Source organism: Piliocolobus tephrosceles, chromosome 6 (assembly GCF_002776525.5).
Source record: "Piliocolobus tephrosceles isolate RC106 chromosome 6, ASM277652v3, whole genome shotgun sequence".
Taxonomy (NCBI): Eukaryota; Metazoa; Chordata; class Mammalia; order Primates; family Cercopithecidae; genus Piliocolobus; species Piliocolobus tephrosceles.
In genome coordinates, this window is record NC_045439.1 from 79308511 (window position 1) to 79335127 (window position 26617).

The window sequence follows — 26617 nt, forward strand, 5'->3', positions numbered from 1 at the left end:
TACAGTCCAGAGAAAAGACTTGTTATTTCATTTTAAAGCATCATTGAGTTTTATGAAATAAAGAAATAGAAACAGGCCGGAGGTGGTGGCTCATGCCTGTAATCCCAGCATTTTGGGAGGCTAAGACTGGCAGCTCACTTGAGGTTAGGAGTTTGAGACCAGCCTGGCCAACATGGTGAAACCCCGTCTCTACTAAAAATATAAAAATTAGCCAGGTGTCGTGGTGCATGCCTGCAATCCCAGTTACTTGGGAGGCTGAGGCAGGAGAATCACTTGAATCAAGGAGGTGGAGGTTGCAGTGAGCCAGCCTGGATCACACAATTGCCTGCTTATAAAAAGAGTTACCTTTTATAAGCAGATGGGTTAAGTGCCAGGGTACACAGGAGAATCATCAAAAGAGCTAGGGTAAATGCATATGTCCAAGCCCCATCACCAACTGACTACGCAAAATCTCCAGGGTGATTCTGTTGCCCACCCCTGGTAAAAGACCACTGCTCTAAGGATTTATTTCTAGAGAATCTGCAGCGGTCAAGACATCCTGAAAAGAGTTATGTCACATTTAACCGATATTGTCAGCTTTACCAAGTATACTATACTGTGGACTGTTTTAATAAAGGCTCCATACCTTAAATAACAGGAGCAGAGCCAGGGCCTTTGTTCTTGGCAATACATCTGTGGTACAATTGTATTAAGAGTAATTGCATGGCTATCCCGAAGGTAGTGAGTTATGTCAACTGATTTTTCACAGTCAGGAGTTTGATCTGAAACTCCTTGTTCTACTTTCTCCCCTTCTCACTACTATGCTTGACTAGTCTTAAAGAAAAATAATTTTAAAAAGAATAACTGCAGACCAGGCAGCATTCAGAATATTTGCTTATTTCTTAGTTATGCTGAGACTATTAAATAAGTCTCTAAAGATGTCCCAGTAGTTAAACAGGACTGCAAGGCTAAAACACTAGAATGTAAAGTGAAATTTTAATAAAAATTTTAATGTAAGAAATATATTTGCTGGTTTTAATTGTGCAAGATTAGATAAGGGGAAAAGAATTAGGGGGAGGGGAATCATATGGACTAAACTGGAAAGTTCTTTAAAAACTAAATCAGCTCTAAGTTCCCAATGTCTCTTCTGGCTTATATGATCTCTTTATATTGTGTCTCCTCTCTCATCTTTGTAGGGCATCCAATTGGACTGGAAAATTAACCATATAATGCAGACCATCTTTATACCTGGTTCAGACATTAATTGTTTGGCTCCATCTGGCTAGAGTAGCAGAACTGGTTTCACTCCACCACACAGACTATTTTCATAGTAGTGGTAAAGCAGTGTAACAGGCAAATATTGAGATTTTGTAAGCTGCCCAGTGTATTTCGATTGTTAAATATGTTTGGTGATGAAAACCCTGGAAACTTCTATTGACCAATCAATCTGCCCAAGGAATCTTTTCAGTTAATCTTCAGTAACATTCATTAGCCTTTCAGCCTGATCTTTGGCTCATAAATTTCAAGGTATGATGATGGAAGCTCAAGCAATGTTCCTGTGTGTAATTATATTAAACCAAACAAAGGTAAATATGGACTCAATGTCAGAAACAAGTAATGTCTGGAAATCTATATTATAACTAAGGGGCACTAAGTTGCAGTTACTGCATTAGAGATTTGGAAACTAGGAACATTTTAACCCATTTTGTGAAAGCTCAAGAATCAAGATATTCTTCCTTTGAAATACTTACACATGTCTTAGTTATGTCTTAGTTAGCTTGGGCTGCCATAACTAAATACCATAGACTGAGTTAAACAACAGAAATTAATTTTCACACAGTCGGGAGGCTCCCAGGTCAGGGTGCCATCATCGTGGTGGTCTGCTAAGGGCTCTCTTGTGGCTTGCAGAGGCCACCTTCTCTCTGTGTCCTCATGTGGTCTTTCCTTGTATTAAGACCCCACCCTTATGACTTAATTTAAACTTGATTACCTCCCCAAGGCCCCATCTCAAATACCATCACACCAAGGGTTAGGACTTTAACATTAAATTTGGGAGGGTAGGGCGCATTCAGTTCACAACAGGAATCAAGATATTTTTCCTGTAAAATGCTGTCGCAAAATTTGTGTGTATTCTTGATCACATGCCTTAATTATTTCTTAATGTAATACACATTTATTTGCAATATTTTCATTTGGGAATACATTTCAAATCACCAAACATATTTCTGTATCATAGGGCTTCTTTAAAGGGCTTGAAAACTTTTCAGGAGAGCAACAAATACCCTTCTTCCCCATATTTTTGACTTAGGAGAGGTGAGGAGGGTAGCAGTGGAAAGCTAGGATCCTTAGTCAGATTTCTCTGCCATATTCTTTCTTTCTGCTGTTTCCTGTCTTTTCTTGTTGGTTATAGACCTTCTGTTCTTTATAAACTTGTTCGATCTCACCCTCCCATATTCTGAGCAATAAAGGGTAAGTAAAGAAAAAACCCTGGATTACTAAGAAGGGCATTTCAAAAGTGTTATCCCGACTGCATGTGGTGGTTCATGCCTGTAATTCCAACATTTTGGGAGGCCAAGGTGAGAAAATTGCTTGAGTTTGGGAGTTTGAGACCAGCCTGGGCAACACAGTGAGAGCTTATCTCCACAAAAACAAAAACAAAAACAAAAAACCTAGCAAATTAGCTGGACACTGTGGCACGCGCTTGTAGTCTCAGCTACTTGGTAGGCTGAAGTGGACGGATTGCTTGAGCTTGGCAAGTCGAGACTGCAGTGAGCAGTGCTCGCACCACCTGCACTCCAGCCTGGGCCACAGAGTGAGACTTTGCCTCAAAAACAAAAGTATTATCCCTTTTACTTTTAATCAATATGTTAATGCAAATTATTCATAAAATACTACATGAAATGTGGCCAAGACAATCTGATGAATTGGCAAATTCTTTCGGAATAACGATGTGATTGCCTCCATGCATTCATTGTATTCACGTATTCCTTGAAGTTAAATATAAGTTCTGTAGGATGCTAATGGAAGTTTCACACTGACAAAAGTTCGGGACATACCCTTTGGTAATAATGGCTTAACTAGTTAAAGTGATTTCTGTATTGCAGGACTTCTCAGTGTCTTTAATGACCATTGTGAATTTCCAAGCTGGTGCTATGTGCTCTGGAAGCATTTCCCAAACATCTGGCCATAAAACCATTTTTTGTAAAGGATATATTAGTAGTCTTTTGCTGGTAAGTCATAGAAACTAACCTGAGCTAACTGTATCAACAAATACCATTTATTTGGAAGAACAATAGGTGTATCATTCAACCTGTTGAATTGAACTACCAAGCCCCAGGAAGAATAGGCGGCTATTGGAAACTTTGCGATTAAATTTTTTAACATTTAACCTTGATCTTTGTTTGCAGTCAAATTTCACATCCAGTTTTACTTTTTCTTTCCATTTTTGTTTTTGATCTACATTGTGATCCTTTCAGTTATTACAAACCTTCATTAAAGCATGTTGCATACAAGGTTAGTGGCATTTTAGGCTAAGAAGGGATAAAGTGGAGAATGGGAGTATTCTCTCCAAGGATCACACTTCCTTTGATTTTAACCTGATGATGACAACATTATGCTAAAGGAAATCCTAGAATCCCCTCAGTAATCAACAGAAGTGATCAGAGGCCCCATCTGAGTGGGGGTTTGGAGACCTGGGGGGACTAAACGGGCGTGGTTCTGAGAAGAAACTAGGCAACAACGTAGAATTAGACCTTAAAACAAATTGACTCTCAAATAAGCTGGAGGAAAGTGACTCATGAGATAGGAGAGGCATTCCCTTGGGATACACAGTGACTCCCTATAGCTCTGTGAGTTGAACATCCCTAATCTGAAAATCCAAAATGCTCCAAAATCTTACACTTTTTGAGCAGCAAATGACACCACGAGTGGAAAATTCCACACCTGACCTCATGTGACTGGTTGCAGTCAAGACTTCAGACACAAAACACACTGTTTATTCGCCATTCCCAAGGGGTTACAGGCAACCATAACTTTTCAATCAAAACACAGAATTGTAGGTGGAAACTGAGAGCCTGTCATTGTTTGTGGTTGCTGTTGTTTAATGGATGATACAGGTATTCTGGTGGTGCTATTGTGCTACTTAGTTACCCTGAACACATTTTTTCACCTTATTAATGGCATGTCATACTTTTTACTAAGTACTTATATGTGAATAAATATAAGAAAATGATTGCTTATTGGTTGCATATCAATTCAAAGTCAGGAATGATGGTGATGCCAAACAACAGGTGACTGTCCACATGGGTGGCTGAGGTAGTGACCCCTTTGCTTTCTGATGGTTCAGTGTACATCAACTTCATATATGCACAAACCTTGCTTCATACACAAATTATTCAATGTACTGTATAAAATTAACTTCAGGCTATGTGTATAAGGTGCATATGAAACATAGGTGAGTTTTACCTTTAGACATGAGCCTCATCCCCAACATAACTCATTATGTATATGCAAATATTCCAAAATCTGAAAAAATTAAAAATCTGAAACACTTTTGGTCTCAAGCATTTCAGTTAAGGGATACTTAACCTGTAAATGCTCCCTGGAGTGGAAGAGGTAGACTTTACTTGGCAGGGAGGGAATAGGGAAGTTGGGTTGACTTCTGGGTGTAAAAAGGCCTGGAGGTGGCTGGGCACAGTAGCTCACGCCTGTAATCCCAGCACTTTGGGAGGCCGAGGCAGGCGGATCACGAGGTCAGGAGATCGAGACCATCCCGGCTAACATGGTGAAACCGCGTCTTTATTAAAAATACAAAAAATTAGCCAGGCGTGGCAGCATGCATCTGTAGTTCCAGCTGCTGGGGAGGCTGAGCCAGGAGAATGGCATGAACTCGGGAGGCGGAGCTTGCAGTGAGTGAGCAGAGATCGCGCCACTGCACTCCAGCCTGGGTGACAGAGGGGAACTCTGTCTCAAAAAAAAAAAAAAAGCCTGGGGGGGAAAAAAAAGGCTTTCTCCGAGGTGAGAGAAACTGAATGATTTTTAAGCTTCAGTATTTGTACTCTTCAGGGTGTGGGTATCAATAGGAACATAACTATTTGTAGGTATTGTGAGTAAATTGTCCTGCTTGATGTGAAAGATTACTTTTGGAGACTAAAGAGGTTCATAGACTAGAGGAATAGAATAAGGTGAAATTGTGCAGGCCTTAAAAATTGAGCCAAGAAGTTCATATTTAACGCTATAGGTGAAATACTTGTAAAGCAATGGAACCCATTCTTTCAGCCTAATTTTATTCTGACACAAATTATTCAATATACTGTATAAAATTAACAATACAATACAATAGTTGTTTAATGTCATGGAGGAAATCAGGTGCAACAGTATAGAACAGAGCAGAGCTTTTGCTATTAAAATAGGTGCATGGTGAGCCTCCCATCTTCCCCTCTTGGCAGGCCCAAAGAGGACACCACAGTGGACCTTCTGGTGTTCAGAGGTGCTTAGTTTGAAATATTGCCATTTGTAGGCTCTTGAACAGGGAAGTAGAATGAGTAGAGTAATATATGACAAGAGTTTAGTGGAATGAGATTTTCCAAGATGACCTGGAGACTAAGAGGCTGGAGGCTGGGGAGACGGAAAATTTTCTATTGTGCTAATCCAAGTTTAAGGTGATGCAGACTACACAGTCCAAATTTTCTATTGCTGCTGTAACAAATTACCACAGCCTTGATGGCTTAAACAATACAAACTTCTTACCTTGCAGTTCTATAGGTCAGAAGTCTGACATGGGTATCACTGGACTAAAATCAAGGTGTTGGCAAGGCCGCCCTCCCTTCTAGAGGCTTTGAGGGAGAATCCATTTTCTTGCCTTTCCCAGCTGCTGGGCTGCTTGCATTCCATGCTTTGTGACCTCCTTCTTCCATCTTTCTCGCCAACACAGCAGGTTGCATTCTTCTCATGCTGCCACTGCCACCTGTCTGGTTCTATGTCCACAGCTGAGAAAGTTTCTTCTCTTTAAGGACTCATGTGATTAGAGTGGGCCCACCCAGATTATCCAGGATAATCTCCCTATTTCAAGGTTGGTGACCTTAATCACATCTGCACAGTCACCTTTGCCATGTAAGGTACTAATATTCATAGTTCTGGGGATCTGGGTGTGGACATCCTTGAAGGCCATTTTTCTGTCTACCACAAGACTTAAAACAGATATTTTAAGCAATCAATAAGACTTCTCTTTTAGCTGAATTGATGGCTCAGTAAGTCAATTTGATATGGAAATAGGGTAGAATAGGTGGAAGAAGATATTGCGATGAATTATTGGTGATTTGGGTAATTTTACTCCTTTTTAATCATTGTAAGACTCGTGAAGGTCTCTGTATGCCTGCTTGCTGCCTTTAGAGAAACAGCCCTGTAGTCATGAAAGCAGTAATCTGAGTGTCTTGGGAGAGCTTTCAGATCTGGTATCAATAAGCCTTTCAAAAGCAGGCCTGATCTGTTTCTGAGTGTCCCCAGGGATGGACTTATTTTTCTACCTTCCCCAAGAACGCTAGTGCCTCTCTTGTTGACTCCCAGTTGCTAGGGTGGCAGAGAGGGCATTTTCCTCCCTCTTCTCTCCTTCCCCTTTACAAACTCCATCCCAATCAGTCTGATTTCCTGGATGGAGCAAATGCGGTCAGGGAACAAGATATGATGAATGATTGCTGAAGCGCAGTGGCAGATGGCTTTGGGATTGCACTGGAATTGGTAAGTGGAGATCCTGGTGTCCACTGGGTAGGTGATGTGGGTGGTGGTGAAGGTTGTGGCAATCATTCTGAGCAGAATGTGCCTATGAGAGCCTTTCTCTACTATTGGGGGTAACTCCAGGAGAAAGGATGCCTAGTTAAAACACTGCCTTACACTATTTTGATCTCTTTATTTCTCGGTCTCATTGGTTGCACCTGATTTCCTCCATGACATTAAACAACTATTGTATAATTTTTTTCTGCTGGTAACACATGATTTTTCCAGATCAAAAAATAAATAAATAAATAAAAAGGTTATACTTTTCATCTATTCTGTGTAAACAAACCCAGTAATTACTATAACTCAAATTGCTGCTGAAATTCTCCATATTTTAATGTTGCACTTGCTACTAAACGTGTGCATATATACTGGGAAGCTAATCCTGAATTAGGAAACTGAAAAACTGATTAAAATAAAATTGGGCGAAGTCCATGATTTTTATATTCATAAGATTCAAATTTTCTGTGAGCAAATGTGCAATATGAATTGAATTATCTTCCAGAGTAATAACAACAACAACAAAAAGGAAACTTAAGCAATGGCAAAATATGGGTATCTATGCAGGGAGATGTATGAATTCCGCTTGTGGTTTTGGGTGATTGTGATTCAGTATTCTGCCCTGGTGAAAAACCTTTACTTACTAGACTGCACAAACTCAATTCTCTGTAGTCTAAAGTGGGTATTATCCAGTTCTCTGATAGCAATGTTTTCTCAAATTTTAGAGTTTACCACAATAATTTTTCCACTGAACTTTATTAATCTTCATAAGTATTTTAATTACTTTCTTTCCGGATTGCCTTTGGGACAAAAGAGCAGTTGTAAATGTTCAAAAAAAAAAAAAAAAATGTCGTGGTGGCTCACGCCTGTAATCCCAGCACTTTGGGAGGCCGAGGCGGGTGGATCACAAGGTCAGGAGATCGAGACCATCCTGGCTAACCCAGTGAAACCCCGTCTCTACTGAAAATACAAAAAATTAGCCAGGCGTGGTGGTGGGCGCCTGTAGTCCCAGCTACTAGGGAGGCTGAGGCAGGAGAATGGCGTGAACCTGGGAGGCAGAGCTTGCAGTGAGCCAAGATCGCGCCACTGCACTCCAGCCTGGGCGACTGAGCGAGACTCTGTCTCAAAAAAAAAAAAGTCAGGAAGGTCAGAGTTTATTGATTTTGTGCCTATAGGTATAGGCTAGGTGAAACTGAGTATTAAGGAAATTATGTAGAAAATTCAAGTCTCTGCATTTTCTTTTAGTAAATTGTAATAATTGTGCTATCCCTAACATACCTTTCTTTGTTCCCTCCATGCCCACTCTCTGTCCCTTTACACCTTGTTCTCTGTCCAGATGGCTGACCTATATGGGCGTCACCAACAAGCTCCTTTGTCTTCTGGCTTCCATTTGGGTTGGGACAATGGAGAGCCCCAGCAGGAGACTAGAGGGGGAAGGGAGGGTAAGGTCAGGTGGGCGCTATACCTCTACTGAACACCACTGCTCTTGTCAAGTTGCCCTGTCTTCCAAGCTCTAGAAATGATGTTCTCTCCCTTTCTCTTCGGACCTGGCGAAGGGAAGAGCATTGTATTATTCCCAGCTTGTAGGTATTGGACTCTCCCTTGTGGTTTTGGGTTTTCATCTCTTGCCCACATCTTTCTAAATAGTCCCTTTAATAAACCCTCCTCAAGTTATCCTAATTTAACTGTGTTCTCTGTTTCCTACTGTGACCCACACAAAGACAGAATCTGGTTCATCCAGCCCTGCTAATCTGTACCTAAACAAATCTACATTCTTTTTGCATTCTGAGGCCACCATCATCTCTTACCAGGACTGTGGCTTTTTTTTTTTTTTTTTTTTTTGAGATGGAGGTCTCGTTCTGTCACCAGGCTGGAGTGCAGTGGTACAATCTTGGCTTACTGCAACCTCAGCTTCCCAGGTTCAAGCCATTCTCTTGCCTCAGCCTCCCGAGTAGCTGGGACTACAGGCACCCGCCACCACCCTAGGCTAATTTTTGTATTTTTAGTAGAGATGGGGTTTCATCATGTTGTCCAGAATGGTCTCGATCTCCTGTCCTCGGGTCTTCGTGATCCGCCCGCCTCGGCCTCCCAAAGTGCTGGGATTACAGGTGTAAGCTACCGCGCCCGGCTACCGGGACTGTTAACTAACCTCCCTGCTTTCACCCTTTCTGGCTTAAACTCTTCTAAAGGTTTCCCATCACACATATAATAAATCCCCAGTTCCCTGTCATGGTCCAAGGCCCTGCATGATCAGATTGTTATTGTTCAACTTTCTCTTGAGTCACACTCATCTCCTAGTTTCCAGAACATCTCAGGTCCTCTCTTGCTGGGGGCTTTTGCCCATAGTGTTCATTCTGCCTGGCCTGTTCTACTCTCTATTCTTCATATGGGTAGCACCATCAAAGACAAAAACTGAACAAGTAAGGAAATTGATTTTATTTTGGCTATTGTAATAGGGAAAGCACCCCAGATTTGAAGATTAGAGTATATATTTATTTTCTATTACTGCTATAAAAAATTACCACAAAATTAGTGACTTAAAACAATAGAAATTGATTCTCGTACAGTTCTGGAAGCTAGAATTCCAAAATGAGTCTTCCGTGCCTAAAATCAACGTGTCTCTGGTACCATATTGCTTCTGGAGAGATGCAGATTCTCTAGGAGAGAATCTGTTTTCTTGCTTTTTCCCATGTCTAGAGCTGCATTCCTTGGCTCATGGCCCCTTTATCTTCAAAACCGGCAGTGTAGCATCTTCTGTCTGACCCTGCTTCTCTCTGCTTCCATCACATGATTTTCTGCTTATAGTCAAATGTCCCTCAGCTTCCCTCTTACAAAGATACTAGTGCTTATGCATGTGGTGCTTAATACCTAGGTGACAGGTTGATAGGTGCAGCAAACCACCATGGCACATGTTTACCTATGTAACAAACCTGCACATCCTGCACATGTATCCCAGAATTTAAAATAAAATATAATTAAATTAAAATTTAAAAATATACTTGTGCTTATATTTAGGACCTAGCCAGATAATCCAGGATGATTGCCTTATCTCAAGATCCTTAATCACATTTGCAAAAGCCCTTTTTCCATGTAAGGTAAAATTCACAGATTTCAGGGATTAGGACCAGGGTATCTTTAGGGGCCATTATTCAGCCTACTACAGTGTATCTAGCAGAATAGTTTTGTTTTAGATTTTTTTTGTCTGTTTGTTTGTTTGAGACAGAGTCTTGCTCTCTTGCCCAGGCTGGAGTGCAGTGATCTCAGCTCACTGTAACCTCCTCCTCCTGGGTTCAAACAATTCTCCTGCCTCAGCCTCCTGAGTAGCTAGGATTATAGGTACCCGCCACCATACCCGGCTAGTTTTTTTGTATTTTTAGTACAGGCTGGGTTTCACCATGTTGGCCAGGATGGTCTCAAACTCCTGACCTCAAGTGATCTGCCCACCTTGGCCTCCCAAAGTGCTGGGATTACAGGTGTGAGCCCCCACGCCTGGCCTTGTCTTAGATTTTTATAGGGAAGAGTAGATAAGTCATAGGGAGTAAATTTGAAGTTGGGATTATTTATTTCTGTGTCTAGCTAGTTTTATGAGGACAAACCTAATCTCAGCTAATCATCCATGAGACAAAGAATAAAGTTAGAAGGTATCTGCCTGACCTTATCTGCAGGCTCAGTTTAAAGGGGAAAAGTCTGGGGTGACCTTGTTACAGGTAAGCAAAGGAATCATCCACAGTCTCGTAGGAATCATGAGAAAGAGTTGGCAGTGTCTTGTATAAGTCATATAGGGAATGGCGGTTCATTTCAGTTAGTCATTTCTAGAACACAGAAAGTTGGGGAGACTTCTTAATGATTGTGCTGTTCCAGGAGCCCAGGGCTCAGGTAAAGTTCTACATTATCAGCACCTTCTTATCCTTAAGTGTTTTTCAAAGACACCCTCACTGAGTACCCTAATAAAGTACTACTATTTCCATTATTTTCTGTCATACTGATACAGAACAGCTGGGCTCCTGGCTAAACCCCACCCTTAAGCCTGGAACCACAGCCCTAAGTGAAAACAGCTGACCCCGTTTTTCGGCCCAAGTGTTGCTTTTTTTGGCCTGCCACGCCCCTATCCTGTTGACATAAAAAGACTTCACCTGGCAGAGCAACGTAAGCCGTGGCGTAGTGGGGATACAAGCTGCTGAGCATTGAGACTACGGATAGGTGTGGCTAACTTCAGACAGTGTGGCTTCAGGGAAAGATCACTTTCTTCCCACACCCATCCCCTTTCCAATTCCTTATCCGGCTGACAGCCACTTATATGGCCTAGTAAAAACCTCCACATACACCAACCACCCTTCCATCCGTTCCTGTAGCCTGATTCTTCCTGGATGCCCAGGTGCGGAGAGGTCAGGAGCTTGGATGCTGCTACAGGGCCTGCGCAGAGCCTGCTCCTGCCAGAGAGGAGTAATGGGCCAGTTCCAGCATTCGTCTTCGGTTGCTGCACTCGCTTGCTCGCAGACTCGCTCTTGTGAGGAGTGGATGACAGTGGACTGAGTGAAAGGAGCCACCCCAGTTTCAGCCCACAAAGGGAGTCAAGGTCAGCAGAGTTATCCCGTCTCAATACCTTCTCTTCATTTCCTTCACAGTATTTTTCACAATTTGTAATTATTATGTGTAGCTTGTTTTCTTGTCTAAACCTTTAACTTTTTCAGGGCAGGGAATGTGGATGCCAATATCTTAAGAGCTTAGAGTGTGTATCTTTGTGTCTTCACAGCCTGACAATTTTTGTTGAATCAATTGACAAAAGAACTGACACCAGATGGCCAATAAACTCAAGAGAAACTGTTCAGTAAGTATAGTAGTGAACTAAATAAGGATAAAAATAACAGTGATTGAAAAAAGAGAGGCTGGGTGCGGTGGGTCACACTTATAATCCCAGCAGTTTGGGAGGCCGAGGTGGGTGGATCACAAGGTCAGGAGATCGAGACCATCCTGACCAACATGGTGAAACCCCGTTTCTACTAAAAATACAAAAATTAGCTGGGCGTGGTGGTGGGTGCCTGTAATCCCAGCTACTCTGGAGGCTGAGGCAGGGGAATTGTTTGAATGAGAGTGGGAGGTTGCAGTGAGCCGAGATCACACCACTGCACTCCAGACTGGGCTACAGGGCAAGACTCTGTCTCAAAAAAAAAAAAAAGAGAGAGAGAGAGAGAGAGAGGGGCTGGGTATGGTGGCTCATGCCTGTAATCTCAGCACTTTGGGAGGCCGAGGTGGGCAGATAACTTGAGATTAGGAGTTCGAGACCAGCCTGGCCAACATGGTGAAACTCCATCTCTGCTAAAAATACAAAAATTAGCTGGGCATGGTGGTGCATGCCTGTAATCCCAGCTACTTGGAAGGCTGATGCACAAGAATTGCTTGAACCTGAGAGGTGGAAGTTGCAGTGAGTTGAGACACGCCACTGCACACTGCACTCCAGCCTGGGTAACAGAGCGAGACTCCATCTCAAAAAAAAAAAAAAAAAAGTCAGAAATGCCAGGCAGCAGGATGAGCATATTCAGAGCCCTAGAGGGTACAGAGTGTGTGCTGTGTGGGGGCATAGCTGGTGTGGGAGGGCCCTGAGCAGGGCAGAATTCGGTGCTTCATAGTGAGTCAGAGACCAACCCCAAGGAGTTTCATACTTGCCATGTCCCCTCAGTGCCCTGTATGTATTCATCCTTCCAACAAATATCTGTTGAATGTGTTCTATGTGCCAGGCACTGGTCTAGACTTGGAGGACATAGCAGGGAACAGAACAGACAAAATAAGTAGAAGATGTGATTCAAATGAACAGTGCCGAGAGTTAAGGAGAAAAGTAAAGCAGGGCGGAAGGGGTGGGATTTAGACTTGTGATTTCAGAGAGGGAAGCCAGGGAAGGCCTCACTGAGAACATGCTATTTGCTGAGTGTGGGGCTGGGGGCTGGGGGTTGTTTTACCTAACCTGAAGGAAGTGATATCTTGGGGAAGGGCATTCCAGGCAGAGGACACAGCAAGCACTAAGTTCCCAGGGTGCAAACTCACCTGTAAGAAGGCCAACGTTGTCTGAACAGTGACAGAGGAGGGCATACAGTTGTAGGAGTTGAAGTCACAGAAATAGGTGGATGGGGTGCAGGGGTAGGGCCTTGTAAGCTCTTGTAAGGACAGTGGCTTTTCCTTAGACTGAAATGGGAAGCCATTAGATTTTGGTAACAGGAATGACAATCTCTAGTTTACTGAGCAGGATTACTTGAGTTGCTATGAGGCAGAGGAGGAGTAAGGCCTGATGTGGAAAGACCCTTGAGAAGATGTTGAAATGAGGCTGAGAAGGAGTAAGGCCTGATGTGGAAAGACCTTTGAGAAGCCTTCTGCAGTGATCCAGGTGAGAAATGGTCCAGTGACAACAGGGGACAGAGAGGTAGAAGTGGAGATGGTGATAAGTGAGTAGATTCTGGATATATTCTGAAGCCAGTAGGATTTGCTGATAAATCAGATGGGTGTGTGAGAGTCAAAGATGACTCCAAGATTCATGGCAAGGATAGCATTGTCATGTATGGAGATGAGGGAAGAGTGTTAAAGTTCCTTTGGGAAGGAAGAGTAAGAGCTCACTTTTGGACGTATTAAGTCAAAAGTGCACAAATAATACTTTTTTTTTCTTAGTACAATTCATTTTGTAAATGTACTTTTGAGCATTAGGAAATCGTAGTATGGTGACCTGTTTCCAATGTGCATGTTGTGTTAGCAGTTGGAGTTGTTTAACTTTTTTTTTGCGTGTTTGTTTTTGTTTTTTGAGACAGAGTCTTGCTCTGTCACCCAGGCTGGAGCGCAGTGGCACAATTACAACTTACTGCAACCTCCACCTCTGGGGCTCAAGTGATCCTTCCCACCTCAGCCTCCCGAGTAGCTGGGACTACAGGCAAATACCACCACACCCGACTAATGTTTTTTTGTAGAGACAGGGTTTCACTGTGTTGCCCAGCCTGTTCTTGAACTCCTGAGCTCAAGCTATCCTCCTGCCTCGGCTTCCCAGAGTGCTGGGATGACAGATGTGAGCCACTGTGCTCGGCCTAACATCTTTTACTACCTGTTATTTCTTACTCCTCTGAACTTCTCACTTTCCCTGAGAATAATTTTACCACCTTTTGTTGGGCAGAAGTACAATAGGAACATCAGAAAGTGCAAGTACATAATAACAGAGAAGTCAGTCTCTTTTTCTTCATATCTTGGGCATCCAAAAGAGCAGATGATCCAGATCTGGAAGTCTGGGAAAGCCATGCTGTGTGAGAACAGCGCCTTGCATGACAACAGAGGGTTGGGCTTGAGCCCCCAGGGTCTGCAGCCAAGTCTCACAGTTTGGCAGTTACTCATTCCTTTCTCTCAAAAGTCAGCTGCTGAGTTTTGCCCCAAACTACCCTCTGCTGCAATGTATCTTCCAGGCTGAGGAGGAAATTAGTCTTCTTGTCCCACATGTCATTGCTTCTCACCTTCTCTGAAGCAATGACATTCATGACCTGGTTCTTGGCCTCAACCTCTAAGAAGTTCTCCTTTCTGCATTCCTCATCTTAAATTACTTAACCTGAAAATATACTGTTTAAATCTTACACTAGGGCTCCATATACTCTGCTTAACTGCAGAAAGAGTCAGTATATGTAAATGAATTTTCCAGATAACTGAAGCTTAGCCATCTTTTGATGCCAGCCATGTGGACGAGAATTTTTCTGAGGGTGAATTTCAATGCAGGTATCCTTGCTTTCTTAACCAGGATACATGGAACAAAATTGAGCTTTTCTGCCATAGTCTGTCCTCTTCAAAGTAATGATGTCCTCAAGCTCTATTGAGGTATGTAGAATCTGTGCCTCTCACATTTTTGACCTCAGATTACTGCACTTTTGAGCTTTATATTTCCTTTGTTAAAAGTTTTTGATGATTTGCTGCATTATCCCTGGTGTCACTTATGGCTCATTTAACATTTTGTTGACTGGAAAACAATGTAACTAGAATTGTGTGCAAATGTTCTATATGGAAACACTATTTTAGTACTTGAGGATCTCTGAGGTCTTTTCCAGGTTTAATTTATTTTTATGGGTCTAGATATCCCTCCAAATGAGTATGATCTATTGTGCAGGCACAGAGAGTGGAACTTTTTTGGGGTACAATTCATGGACCATTTTTAACTTATCTGACTCCCAGCTTGGCTCTTAGTAGCTGATATATATGATCTCTAGAAATGTGAGATAGTAACGTGGCAGGCAGGATTCTAAGATGACCTGTGTAATCTCCTCCTCTTGAGTCTGGGAGGGACCTGTGAGTATGATGGGGTACCTCTCCAATTATTAGCTTACTTTATAAGAAAGAGATGAAAATTTTTGCAGATATAATTAAAATCCTTAATCTGTTGACTTTAAGTTCAATCATTTTTTTTTTTTTTTTTTGAAATGGAGTCTTGCTGCCATTGGGCAGGCTGGAGTGCAGTAGCACAATCTTGGCTCACTGCAACCTCTGCCTCCTGGGTTCAAGCAATTCTCTTGCCTCAGCCACCCAAGTAGCTAGGATTACAGGCGTTAGCCACCACGCCCAGCTAATTTTTATATTTTTAGTAGAGATGGGGTTTCACCATGTTGGCCAGGCTGGTCTCAAACTCCTAACCTCAGGTGATCCACCAGCCTCTGCCTCCCAAAGTGCTAGTATTACAGGTGTGAGCCACCATGCCCAGCCTTTAAGTTCGATCATAATGGAGATTGACCAAAGTGGGCCTGACTTAATCAGGTAAGCCCTTTAACAGAGGGTCTGGAGTTTAAAGATTTCTCCCTGGTGGCCTTAAAGACGCAAGCTGCCATGAGTTCTATAGCAGCAAGAAAATTAATACAGCTGCCAACCACTTGAGCTTGGAAGAGGATCCTGAACCTCAGAGGAGACTGTAGCCCTAGCTGAAACCTTGATTTCAGTATAGTAAGATCCTGAGCAGAGAGCCCAGTTAAGGTATGTCTGGCCAGCCATAGTGGCTCACACCTGTTATCCCAGCACTGTCGGAGGCTGAGGCAGGAAGATCGTTTGAGGCCAGGAGTTCTAGACCAGCCTGGGCAACATGGCGAGACCTTGTCTCTACAAAAAAATAAGTAAAATAAGATAAAAGATATGCCTGTACTCTAGACCCATGGAAACTGTGAAATAATAAATGGGTACTGTTTTAAACCACGAAGTTTGTGATAATTTATTATGCAGCAGTAGAAAATTAATACATATCCCACTTGGGTTTTGTGTTTAAAAAGATGAAAGAACATACTATATTTGTAATACATAGATTCACACAATTTCAGTCACATTATAATAATTGCCCTATCCTACTATGGATAATATCAATTCTGAGTTTTATTTGGCCCAGTAAATAAAACTCAGAACCTATTAAGATTATACTTGGTTGAGTATGGTGGCTGCTGCCTGTAATCCCAGCATTTGGGGAGGCTGAGGTGGGAGGATTGCTTGAATCCAGGAGTTTGTGACCTGCTTGGGCAACAAAGTGAGACCCCATCTATACAAAAAGGAAAAAAAAAAAAAAAAAAAAAAAGGCTGACAATGGTGGCGTGCACCTGTAGTCCCAGCCACCTGGGAGGCTGAGGTGGAAGGATTACTTGAGCCCAGGAGTTCAGAGGCTACAGTGAGCTATGATGGCACCACTGCACTCCAGCCTGGGCAACAGAGACTCTGTCTCCAGACAAAACAAAACAAAACACAGCACAAGATTATACTTGTCTATTCCTGAGTTTCAGAAAGTAAAATATGGAATATGAACCTACTGACCTAAATAATGTCTGCAAAGGTATAGTAGTAAATCTGATGCAATATTTCTCTATCACTTTCTCCATCTAAGAAAGAGGCACATATATATTTTAAAAGATCTCATGTTTAAAAAAAAGCAAAAACCTAAGTTTATCAGTGGGTATGTGATGGGGTCAACTTTTTATTTTTTACAGTGATATTTTAGTTGCTTACTTATTTTACGTATAAGCACAACACAATAATGATGGTATAATGCCTTATATTTTTGAGTGTTAGAAATTTATTATATATGACCTTCACAATATATGTCAGATCAAACATGAGTTAATAATTAAATATAGTCTGGTAGATAAGTAGCTTATTTATGGATTTAATTTTTTAAATATTAGTTTTGAATAGTTATTATTGTATATAATAAAAATGAAATATCTTACTTGTCCTCCATTCAGTTTTCTTCTCCAAAGTCAACCCTAACTGGTTTCTTATGCATTCTTCTAGAGGTACACTATGTACTTACAAATAAATATTCAAAAAAATATGAATAAGTAAATGGTAACTAATGTTCACTAAATTGGATTAAATTAATTGATTTCCTAGCAATAAGATATATCTGTATTCCTAGAATACCATATTCCTGATTATAGTGGAATATTGTTTGAATATGTCGGTAAAATTGAGTTGCTAGTATTCTATTTTGTATTTTCCTACGTTTATTCATACAAGAAATTGATTTGTAGTATCCTTTATTTGTGGTCTGCCATATTTTGGTATCAAGTTTATGCTAGGTTTGCAAAACAACTGAGAAAGGAAAAGACAATGTTTTATCTTGTTCTGTTCAGCAATAGCTTAAACAGAATGGTAATTATATTTTCTTTGAAAGTTTAAAAGAAATTGCCTAGAAAAAATCCTTTGGGTTGAAACCTTTTTTGAGCTAAATCTTTGACAATCTTCCGTGTTTTATCCTCAAGTATTAGATTTTATCAGGTATTCTATTTCCTTTTGAGTTAATTTCAGTAGTTTATATTTTACTACAAATAGATAATGTTTATTGTAATTAACAATTTACCATACTAGAGTTTTAAAGGACCTTCTTTTCCAAAGTTGAACCCAAAGCCCCTTACTCATTTGTAAATGTGTATATTTATATTTATTCTTCTAAAACTAAAAAGAAGTTTATTTATTTGATGTTATTCCTTTTTTTTTTTTTTAGCAACAGCGACAAACAGTTGAGTTTGTCATTTGAACTGTTCCTATGTTTATTGAAAATAATAATGTCTATGCTTAAGTATTTACCATAAAGTGCTGAGCCCAGTACTGTGCTCATCTATTGACACACATTATCTCATCTGTTTGCAACAACCCTAAGGGGTGCATTCTCTTAATCCCCATTTTACATAGGAGAAGACTAATTCTTAAGGAGGCCAACTAACGACCCCTCTTCTAGAGAGTGGGGCAACTGCGATTCAGCTCCCAGCTCTCTGTCTCCTAGCCTTGAGCTCTTCATCTTACTATGCCGCTTTTTCCCTCAATTTCTTTTTCACGTTTTCCTTTGATTACTTTGTGCTGTTCTTATTTCTTGAGTTTAATGTTAACTTTCATTTTTCTTATTTATTAATAAAGCCATTTATGGCTACATATTTACTTCCAATTCCTGCTTTATTATCCATGTCTTGCTATGTGGAATTCTCCATGTCATTTTTACGGAAGAGTCTAAAGCTGCATTTTCTACTTCTTTTTGACCTGAGTTATTTAGGAGAATTTTCTTTTTCCAGTAAGTAAGGTTTTTTATATTGTTGTTTATATATTTGTAATGTCAGTTTTATTGTGTTGTGATAAAAGTGTTATATTTACTATTTCTACATTTTGGAATTTTCTGAGTTTTTATTTGCTATTAACATAGAGTTTGTTTTCATAAATATTCAATAGATTTTTAAAAGATGATGTATTTTCTGTGGTGAGCACTATTGTACCTATTCAATTTTTTTTTATGTTATTTGAAATTCTTCTTATACTTGATTTGTCAAATATTGTCATGGGGTGAACTGTTTCCTAAGAAAATTGACTTTCCGGCCAGGTGCAGTGGCTCACACCTGTAATCCCAGCACTTCAGGAGGCCGAGGTGGGTGAATCACCTGAGGTCAGGAGTTAGAGAACAGCCTGGACAACATGGTGAAACCCCACCTCTACTAAAAACACAAAAATTAGCCAGGAGTGGTGGCATATGCTTATAATTCCAGCTATTCAGGAGGCTGAGGCAGGAGACTCACTTGATGCCAGGAGGCAGAGTTTGCAGTGAGCAGAAATCATGCCGCTGCACTCCAGCCTGGGCAACAAGAAAGAAACTCCATCTCGAAGAAAAAAAAAAAAAAAAAATCAAAAATTGGCTTTCTGGGACTGTCTTTTTGTTTTCAACAATTCTTGTATTATTTATGTCAATACTATGCTATTTGTTTACAGAAAGCTGCATTATTATTATAGCTACATTGTGGCTATATATATTTTATAAATATAAAACGATACTCTCCTGTCATTCCTAATTCTTTTAGTCTTAAACTTTGAAGTTAATATTGTCAACTCTATTCTTTTTGTTTGAATGTTTGTATATATTATTGTTTATTCTTTTGCTTTTAGCCTTTTTTTTCACTTTCACTTGTGGACTTTTAGCCTTTTTATATTCAATTCTGAATATGATGCTTGCAGATAGAATAGAGTTTGATTTCTTTTGTTAAATTTGAGAGTCATTTTGTTAATAAGAAAGATGAACACATTTGTGTTTTCTATTTGTTTCTTGTATGTTTGATTTTTCTTCTAGTGTAGGATTCTATTGTATAATTTCTCTCTTTAAAAAATTTTTTTTTGACTTTTCTCTTTTGGATTATTTTTTCATGTTTTTATGCTCTTTATGTATTGGGATTTACACACAATGTTGTTGTTTTCTGATGCCTCTGCCAAGGGCATCCATGAGATGCTGCATAGCAACGCCCACCAAGCACACCACGCATCCTCTCAGGGAAGCTGTTCTGAATACTCGCGGCATCCAACACAAGGGGTCCTAAGGAAGGTGCTCCACCCTGTCCTACTGCCTATTCTCACTTCCAGCTTCAAATTGTGAGGAGGGGTTATTGCAATTCTCCCTGGGTCTCCTGCAATTATTCCCTAAGATTTTTTTTCCCCCAGGAGTATTGCTTGTAACTGATCTTTGATTGCTTCCATCAGTCTCCACCCATGTAAACTATAGCATGATTTTGTTTCTAAAAAATATTATCATATGAATGGCATCCTTCCTTAGTTTTCTGCTGTAATGCAGATTTTCTTCTGTTTTTTAAAAAATTTTATTTTATATTTTTTGAGACAAAGTTTCACTCTGTCGCCCAGGCTGGAGTGCAGTGGCGTGATCTCTGCTATTTCAGGGGAGACCTGATATGCATTGAGAAAGAGAATTAGATAGGCTGGGCACAGTGGCTCACACTTGTAATCCCTGCGCTTTGGGAGGCCAAGGCGAACAGATCACCTGAGGTCAGGAGTTCGAGACCAGCCTGGCCAACATGGCAAAACCCCCTCTCTACTAAAAATACAAAAATTAGCCAGGTGTGGTGGCAGATGCCTCTAATCACAGTTACTCTGGAGGCTGAGGCGATGAGAATTGCTTGAACCTGGGAAGTGGAGGTTTCAGGGACCTGAGAATGTGCCATGGCACTCCAGCCTGGGTGACAGAGTGAGACTCCATGTCAAAAAAAAAAAAAAAAAGAGGGAGAGAGAGAAAGAGAATTAGAGGCCATTCCTCTAGTGTGTGTGTGTATTTTTTACAAAAGTCTGGTCAATCTGCATTTAGAGTATCTGCAGGGCACCTAGAGAGAGAGATCAAGACAATTAGTGTTTAAATATATGGATCTGAGACTTAGAAGAGATCTGAGTTTAAAATGTAAGTTTAGGAGACACCAACATGTAGTGGAAATCAAACCATGGAAATGGGGGGGACTGCCCTCAGAGCAGTAGTTCCAAAATCTTGCAGATCATCAGAACATGCAGGACCCTCAGTCCCACCCCAGAGATTCTAATTTACCAGGGCTATGGTGGTCCCCAAGAATTTATACTCTCTTTTTAAAGCTTCCATTGAAGGCCTGGTATGGTGGCTCACACTTGCAATCCCAGCACTTTGGGAGGCCAAGGCAGGAGGATTGCTTGAGGCCTGGAGTTCAAGAGCAGCTTGGGCAACATAGTAAGATACTGTCTCTACAAAAAATTTTTAAAAGGTTGGCCAGGTATGGTGGCACATGAATGTAGTCCTAGCTACTCAGGAAGTTGCGGTGGGAGAATTGTTTGAACCCAGGAGTTTGAGGTTATGGCGAGCTATAAATTGCACCACTACACTCCATCCTGGGTGAGAGAGCCAGTCTTTGTCTCTATTTATTATTATTTAATTGTAATAATTATAATAAAGCTTCCACTTAAATATTTCTAAAATTGAAAGTTGAGTGAAAAACTCATAGGACAATGCTCCCAGTATAGCACTATCTATGAAAGAAATTTTATGTCTATGAATATGTCTATGTTTGTGGGGATGGGAGCAGAGACAGCGACTGAAAAAGTGATGTTGAAGTCATGGTGAGGAAAGGGCGGGGACACTGATGACAAACATGCACAAAGTGAGGAGACAGAGACAATTGGACACCAATGCACATGATGATGGAATGTTCTCCTTCTTGCTCAGAAACCTGAGTGCAGACATGGAGATGATGGGTGGCTGGATCAATAGAGTTGGGTGAAACAAAGGACAGTAGTAGGGCACCAAGGGTCAGACAGTCTGTGGCTATGTGACCGTAGCCCCTATCCTTTTGACTTTCTGCTCTCTGAACTTATTCCCAATACAGTTGCTCCTGACCTCAACATCTCTAGTACCTTAGAGCCACCCAACCCTTAACCTGGAATCCAAGGGCTATACTCAGCCATCTTCTTGCTACTAGCCCTCAGGAAATTCAGTAACTCAGTTTCTACTACGTTGTATGGCCCTTTGGTCCTACCCAGACTTTGTTTAATGAAGAGCTTGTTGCCCTAACAGCTAGGAGTGCTGTGAGCACACACTTTCCCTGCCAGGCCCTTGGGGGTTTGCCTCTGCTGCACAGAGCTGCCCCACGCCCACCCCCTGCCCCAGAGGTCACACCCCTTCCCAGGCAGCCCCCATGCAATAACTGATAAAAGCAGAGTACAAAAGCCTGGCCTTCTCTGCCCTGCTTGGGACAACTCTCTGTGGGGTCAGCAGAGGCGTCGTTGGGCCTGCATCGCAGCTCACTGCTTACCTCTGTGCTTCCTGTTTCTTCCCCTCCTTCCCTCAGGTGTTGATCCCCAGGGGATCATGCTAAACTTTGTCTCAGAGTCTGTTTCCCAGGGGACCCAACTTGCAGCAGCCCAGAAAGAAACAAGAGCCAGAAAGTCCTACTAAAGAAGTTGTATTACTTCTCACCTTTCCCAGAGACCTTCAAGTATTTCAGAGAACTGTCAGGCTCACATGAAGCTGAGTTTAGGCATTTGGATTTCAGTGCTCAAGAGAGAGGGTTTTATCGAGGGCAGAGTTAAGCACAGTGGCCCTGGATTTGGAATAGGGATAGCCAGCTGCCTAAGCTTTGCTGATGGTCTCCTTTATGTCTGGCCATCCTTCTGAACAGAGAGGCTGGGTTAGGAAGTCCTGATCTTGAATCCTAGCTTTAAACAACTGTAGATGAGGCCACTGATTAACATCTTCAGGCTCACATCTGATATGCCATTGCACCACAATTTTAGTGACTGAAAGTGAAAACATGACCTAGACCAAAGTAATCGAATTTGAGTGCTTTTATTTCAGGTTCATATTTTCCCATATATATTTTCAGTTAGAATGAACAGTCAAAACATGTCAAGGAGCAAAATCAAGCCATTCATCAGAAAAACAGTATTTTCATTGGTTTGTCAATATGATTAAGTATTATAGGTGTATTAACAAAAATGAAAAAAAATCAGTATCTGTATATTCCAAATTTTACAAGTTTTTCAACTTCACATTTTAATTATTCTTTTAAATCCATATAATCACTATAGAAAGTAACTAAATATATGATTCAGGATGTATTTCTTAATAAGGGTTTGAAAATTGGTGGCACTTAGTTTTCAAGTACTCATCTATAAAGATTTCATCTGTACTAACCATTTAATTAGAAGAAATATGCAAAGTAATGCTGTAATGGAAATTTCAAAATATTTGATAGGGAGTACAATTAAAGTTTATACGTTGAGAATAGAATATATTTCATTTTATTGGAGTATATGGTGTCTTCTAATCTAGTTAATATACTTTTCAGGCAGCAGCAAATTTAAGCCATATGTTATCAATGATCGCTCAGATCACTTTAAGTATATAATCCGTTACATTAAATAACCTTATTTAGGTAACTGCTTTGAACTTTTTGTAGACCCAAGTACTTCTTAAAGTTTTGAGTTATTGATTTTTAAATTTGCTTTGTAGGTATAAGCATCTGAGGGGGCCAAGCATAATTATGTTCTCCAGCCTGTTGGTCTTTTCCTTTGATAACCACCTGTGGTTACTATGCCAGACTGTCAATAAGCATTTATTGAGATCCTGCTGTGGGGCTGAGACCTATACCAGGGCTGAGGAGCAAACACTCTGGAAACAAAAGATTACGTTTGTCTGGAGAAGTTTGCAATCACATTGGTGGTTTTCATGAGCATAAGCCAACATGAATTTCCTTGATTTTCGTTTTTATCAACAGCAGTGACAAAAATGTTTTTCTAGGGATAGCGTTGGCTTTGACAACCCCTTAAGCTGAGAAGAGAAAAAAAAGCTTGCATTAACTGATAAAAATTATGCAATGCATGTAGAATCTGGTAGGATCATCTCCAGAGGTTTGCATATCCATAGATCAGATTTACAACATAAAGTACTGGAACATGTTTCTTAATTATGCATATACATTAAGGTAAAATGTATTCTAATCTTTCATGTTTTAAGAGTAAAATGTCAAGACATTTTTGTGATTTCCTCTAACTAGTAAGACAGGTGGGAGGTTCTTTGTGAGGATTTCCAACCAAGCCATATACAACAAATCCGATATGGATCCCTTTCTTGCCACTGGAAGACTCCTAATGACATGAAAGAAAAATTTAAAAATGAAAGTGAAAATTACTATAGGTAGTAACAGCACTAATATTTAATAACTGGCAGCCTTAACTTTTACCCCACCCCAAGATGAAAGCACCGAAATTATTTTTACTGTAGATAGCAAACTGATGTATTTTTCAGGTAATACTATCTATAAATAAGAAAAACAGGCTTAGGTATTGTAAAGACAAAAATGTACATTTTCACTTTTCTTTAAATAGGGAATTTGATCAGCTAATACCTGCCCCCCTTTGTGGTGTAAATGATTTTTTCCAATAATTTAAATATCTTATATTTGGGAAAAACCTCCAAAACCATCTATTGGAATCCTGCCACCCAATCCAGGAGACCATTATACAATGTCTTTGATGGACACTTTTCCAGTCTACACTATGTGAAGATATATTTATCTTTATACATAGGAGTCAATTCATGAGGTATAAATGTGAAGTCCTTGGAGATTTTCTTGTTTAAATACCAATCTTTAAGTAAACAAACATACATTTTCAGTAGACGCGACCCTAACGTTTGTAAGGCTAGAGTGTGAAGAGTGAAAATGGAAATGCCTCTGCCTTTTTCTCCTACCCTGGCCTCTTCCTACACTACAGGGAGCCTCATGAACCTGCCATGGGCACAGTGGCTCAGGGACACCCACCCAGGGAAGGGGCCCGTGAGCTGTGGTGGCTGACTTGTGGCTGTTAGGCAGAGAAATCCAGGGTCTCAGGTTCCTGAAGCGTGGTCTTACTGGATGGGCACACACCTCTTCATAAGGCATGGTGGACAGCAAGTCCAAGTGAGGCTCTGATGCTTATGGGCCTGAGGGGTCAAGGTCTCAGGGTAGCACTTATCTTCCTTCACTGTCTAAGAAAGAATCCCACGTGTTCCAAAAAAAAAAAAAAAAAAAAACCACACACACACACACAAACACAAACAAAACAAAATTCCCACCTGAAGAGTTATAAGCTTTTAAATGGATTAACCCATTAACCCTAAGATTTATTTCTAATGTTCTTCAATGCCTGCGATGATACTTACAGGACAATGAGATTAGCAGCTCTGGAGCGCTCTTGTAAGAGTTCATTCAGTCGAACTTGGCGGTAACTCTGTGGGCAACATTCAGATTTGCTGAGTATAGTTCTACCAGAATTATGAATGAGAATTTATTTTCTTAAATCATGAACAAGCAGAAAATCTCATCTTAAAAAATGTGTAAAAATTACAATTACTTTTTCAGGCTTAGAAACTTAACGGTGTTTTAAAACCTCGTGAGAAATTTTAGAAATACAAAGAATAAGACGCAGTACAAAGATTTTCATTTTGCTATAGTGGCTTATTAAATTCTAGGGAGAGGGGAAGCAAACAACATAGATAATACTAAAAAGAAGGTGTTTTCTCCTACCCTGGCCTCTTCCTACACTACAAGGAGCCTCATGAACCTGCATGGGCACAGTGGCATGTGCCCATGCCCATGCACAGTGGAATGGCCAGTTTGAGGCAATAGGTTTTCTGTTTAAAAAAAAACCGATCGAATCTTGATGCCAATTTGATACTCTAAGAATACAGATTGTATTCTAGTCTGCCTTTCTTTAAGCTGTCTGAATATTCTGTGAGGAGAGGGGGCTGGCTTCAATTAAAAAGCCACCAAAAGACTCACTTGGAAAAATAACCACTTTGCAGTGATGAGAGTAATATTTATTATTGTGTTTCACTGGTTCAGAAACCAAGGCTCAGATGCATGATTTGCGCAATTATATGACAAAACGTGGTCAGAACTGGGCAGCTTATGACACACAGACTTTACGATGATTCTAGTTCAATCTCTTTTTTCACTAAATCTAAAAGTGTTCACTAAATCTAAAAGTGTTTCTTGCTCGAATTTTTCCAAGTTCAGCTCCTAATGTAGTTGATGTAGGGCATGGTGGGCAGTCAGTCCAAGCGAGGCGCTCTGAGGCTAGTGGGCCCCAGGGTTCAGGGTCTCAGGGTGGCCCTCATTTCCCTTCACTGTCCAAAATCCCACAGGTTCCAGTAAAATAAAATCCTACCTGAAGAGTTATGAGCTTTTAAATTGATTAACCCATTCATCCTAAGATTTCTCTCTCTCTCTTTTTTTTATTTAGACAGAGTTTCACTCCTATCATCCAGACTAGAGTACAGTGGCACGATCTCGGCTCACCTCTGCCCCCTGGGCTCAAGTGATCCTCCTGCCTTAGCCTCCCAAGTAGCTGGGACTACACACATGCTACCTCACCAGGCTAATTTTTATATTTTTTTTTTGTAGAGATGGGGTTTCGCTGTTAACCAAGCTGGCCTTGAACTCCTGAGCTCAAGCAATCCTCCCGCCTTAGCCTCCCAAAATGCTGGGATTACAGGTGTGAGCCACTGCACCCGGCCCTAAGATTTCTTTCTAACATTTGTAAATGCCTGCAGTTATACTCAAAGTACAATGAGATTAGCAGTGCTTGAGTGCTCCTGTGAAAACACTCAAGATTTTGTAGTTTAGAAGTTCTTGTGGTCCCTTTTCATTTCTGTCCAATTCAGGTGTCAATTCTTCTACCTAGTTATTGACCCCCTGCCCTTCGCATTATTCTCATTATCACTGTCAGGCCTCTGAGCCAAAGCTAAGCCATCATATCCCCTGTGACCTGAACAGACACACCCAGATGGCCGGTTCCTGCCTTAACTGATGGCATTACCTTGTGAAATTTCTTTTCCTGGCTCATCCTGGCTGAAAAGCTCCCCCACTGAGCACCTTGTGACCCCCACCCCTGCCCACCAGAGAACAACGCCCTTTGACTGTAATTTTCCTTTACCTACCCAAATCCTATAAAACGGCCCCACCCTTATCTCCCTTCGCTGACTCTCTTTTTGGATTCAGCCCACCTGAACCCAGGTGAAATAAACAGCCCTGTTGCTCACACGAAGCCTGTTTGGTGGTCTCTTCACACG

At 40.9% G+C, this 26617-nt stretch overlaps 1 protein-coding gene across 2 annotated transcripts in view; it reads right to left on the reverse strand.

The window, feature by feature from the left end:
• Positions 1-22337: 22337 nt before the first annotated feature.
• The window catches only part of SLC12A1 (solute carrier family 12 member 1), a 102142-nt gene continuing 97862 nt past the window's right edge, over positions 22338-26617 (reverse strand). For both annotated transcript variants that reach the window (XM_026447032.2, XM_026447031.2), the window contains exons 26-27: positions 24707-24774; positions 22338-23652 (exon numbers count right to left, since the gene is read on the reverse strand). In XM_026447032.2, the coding sequence (XP_026302817.1) occupies positions 23517-23652; positions 24707-24774 (204 nt within the window). In that variant the 3' untranslated portion in view covers positions 22338-23516. The remainder of the gene's footprint in view (positions 23653-24706; positions 24775-26617) is intronic.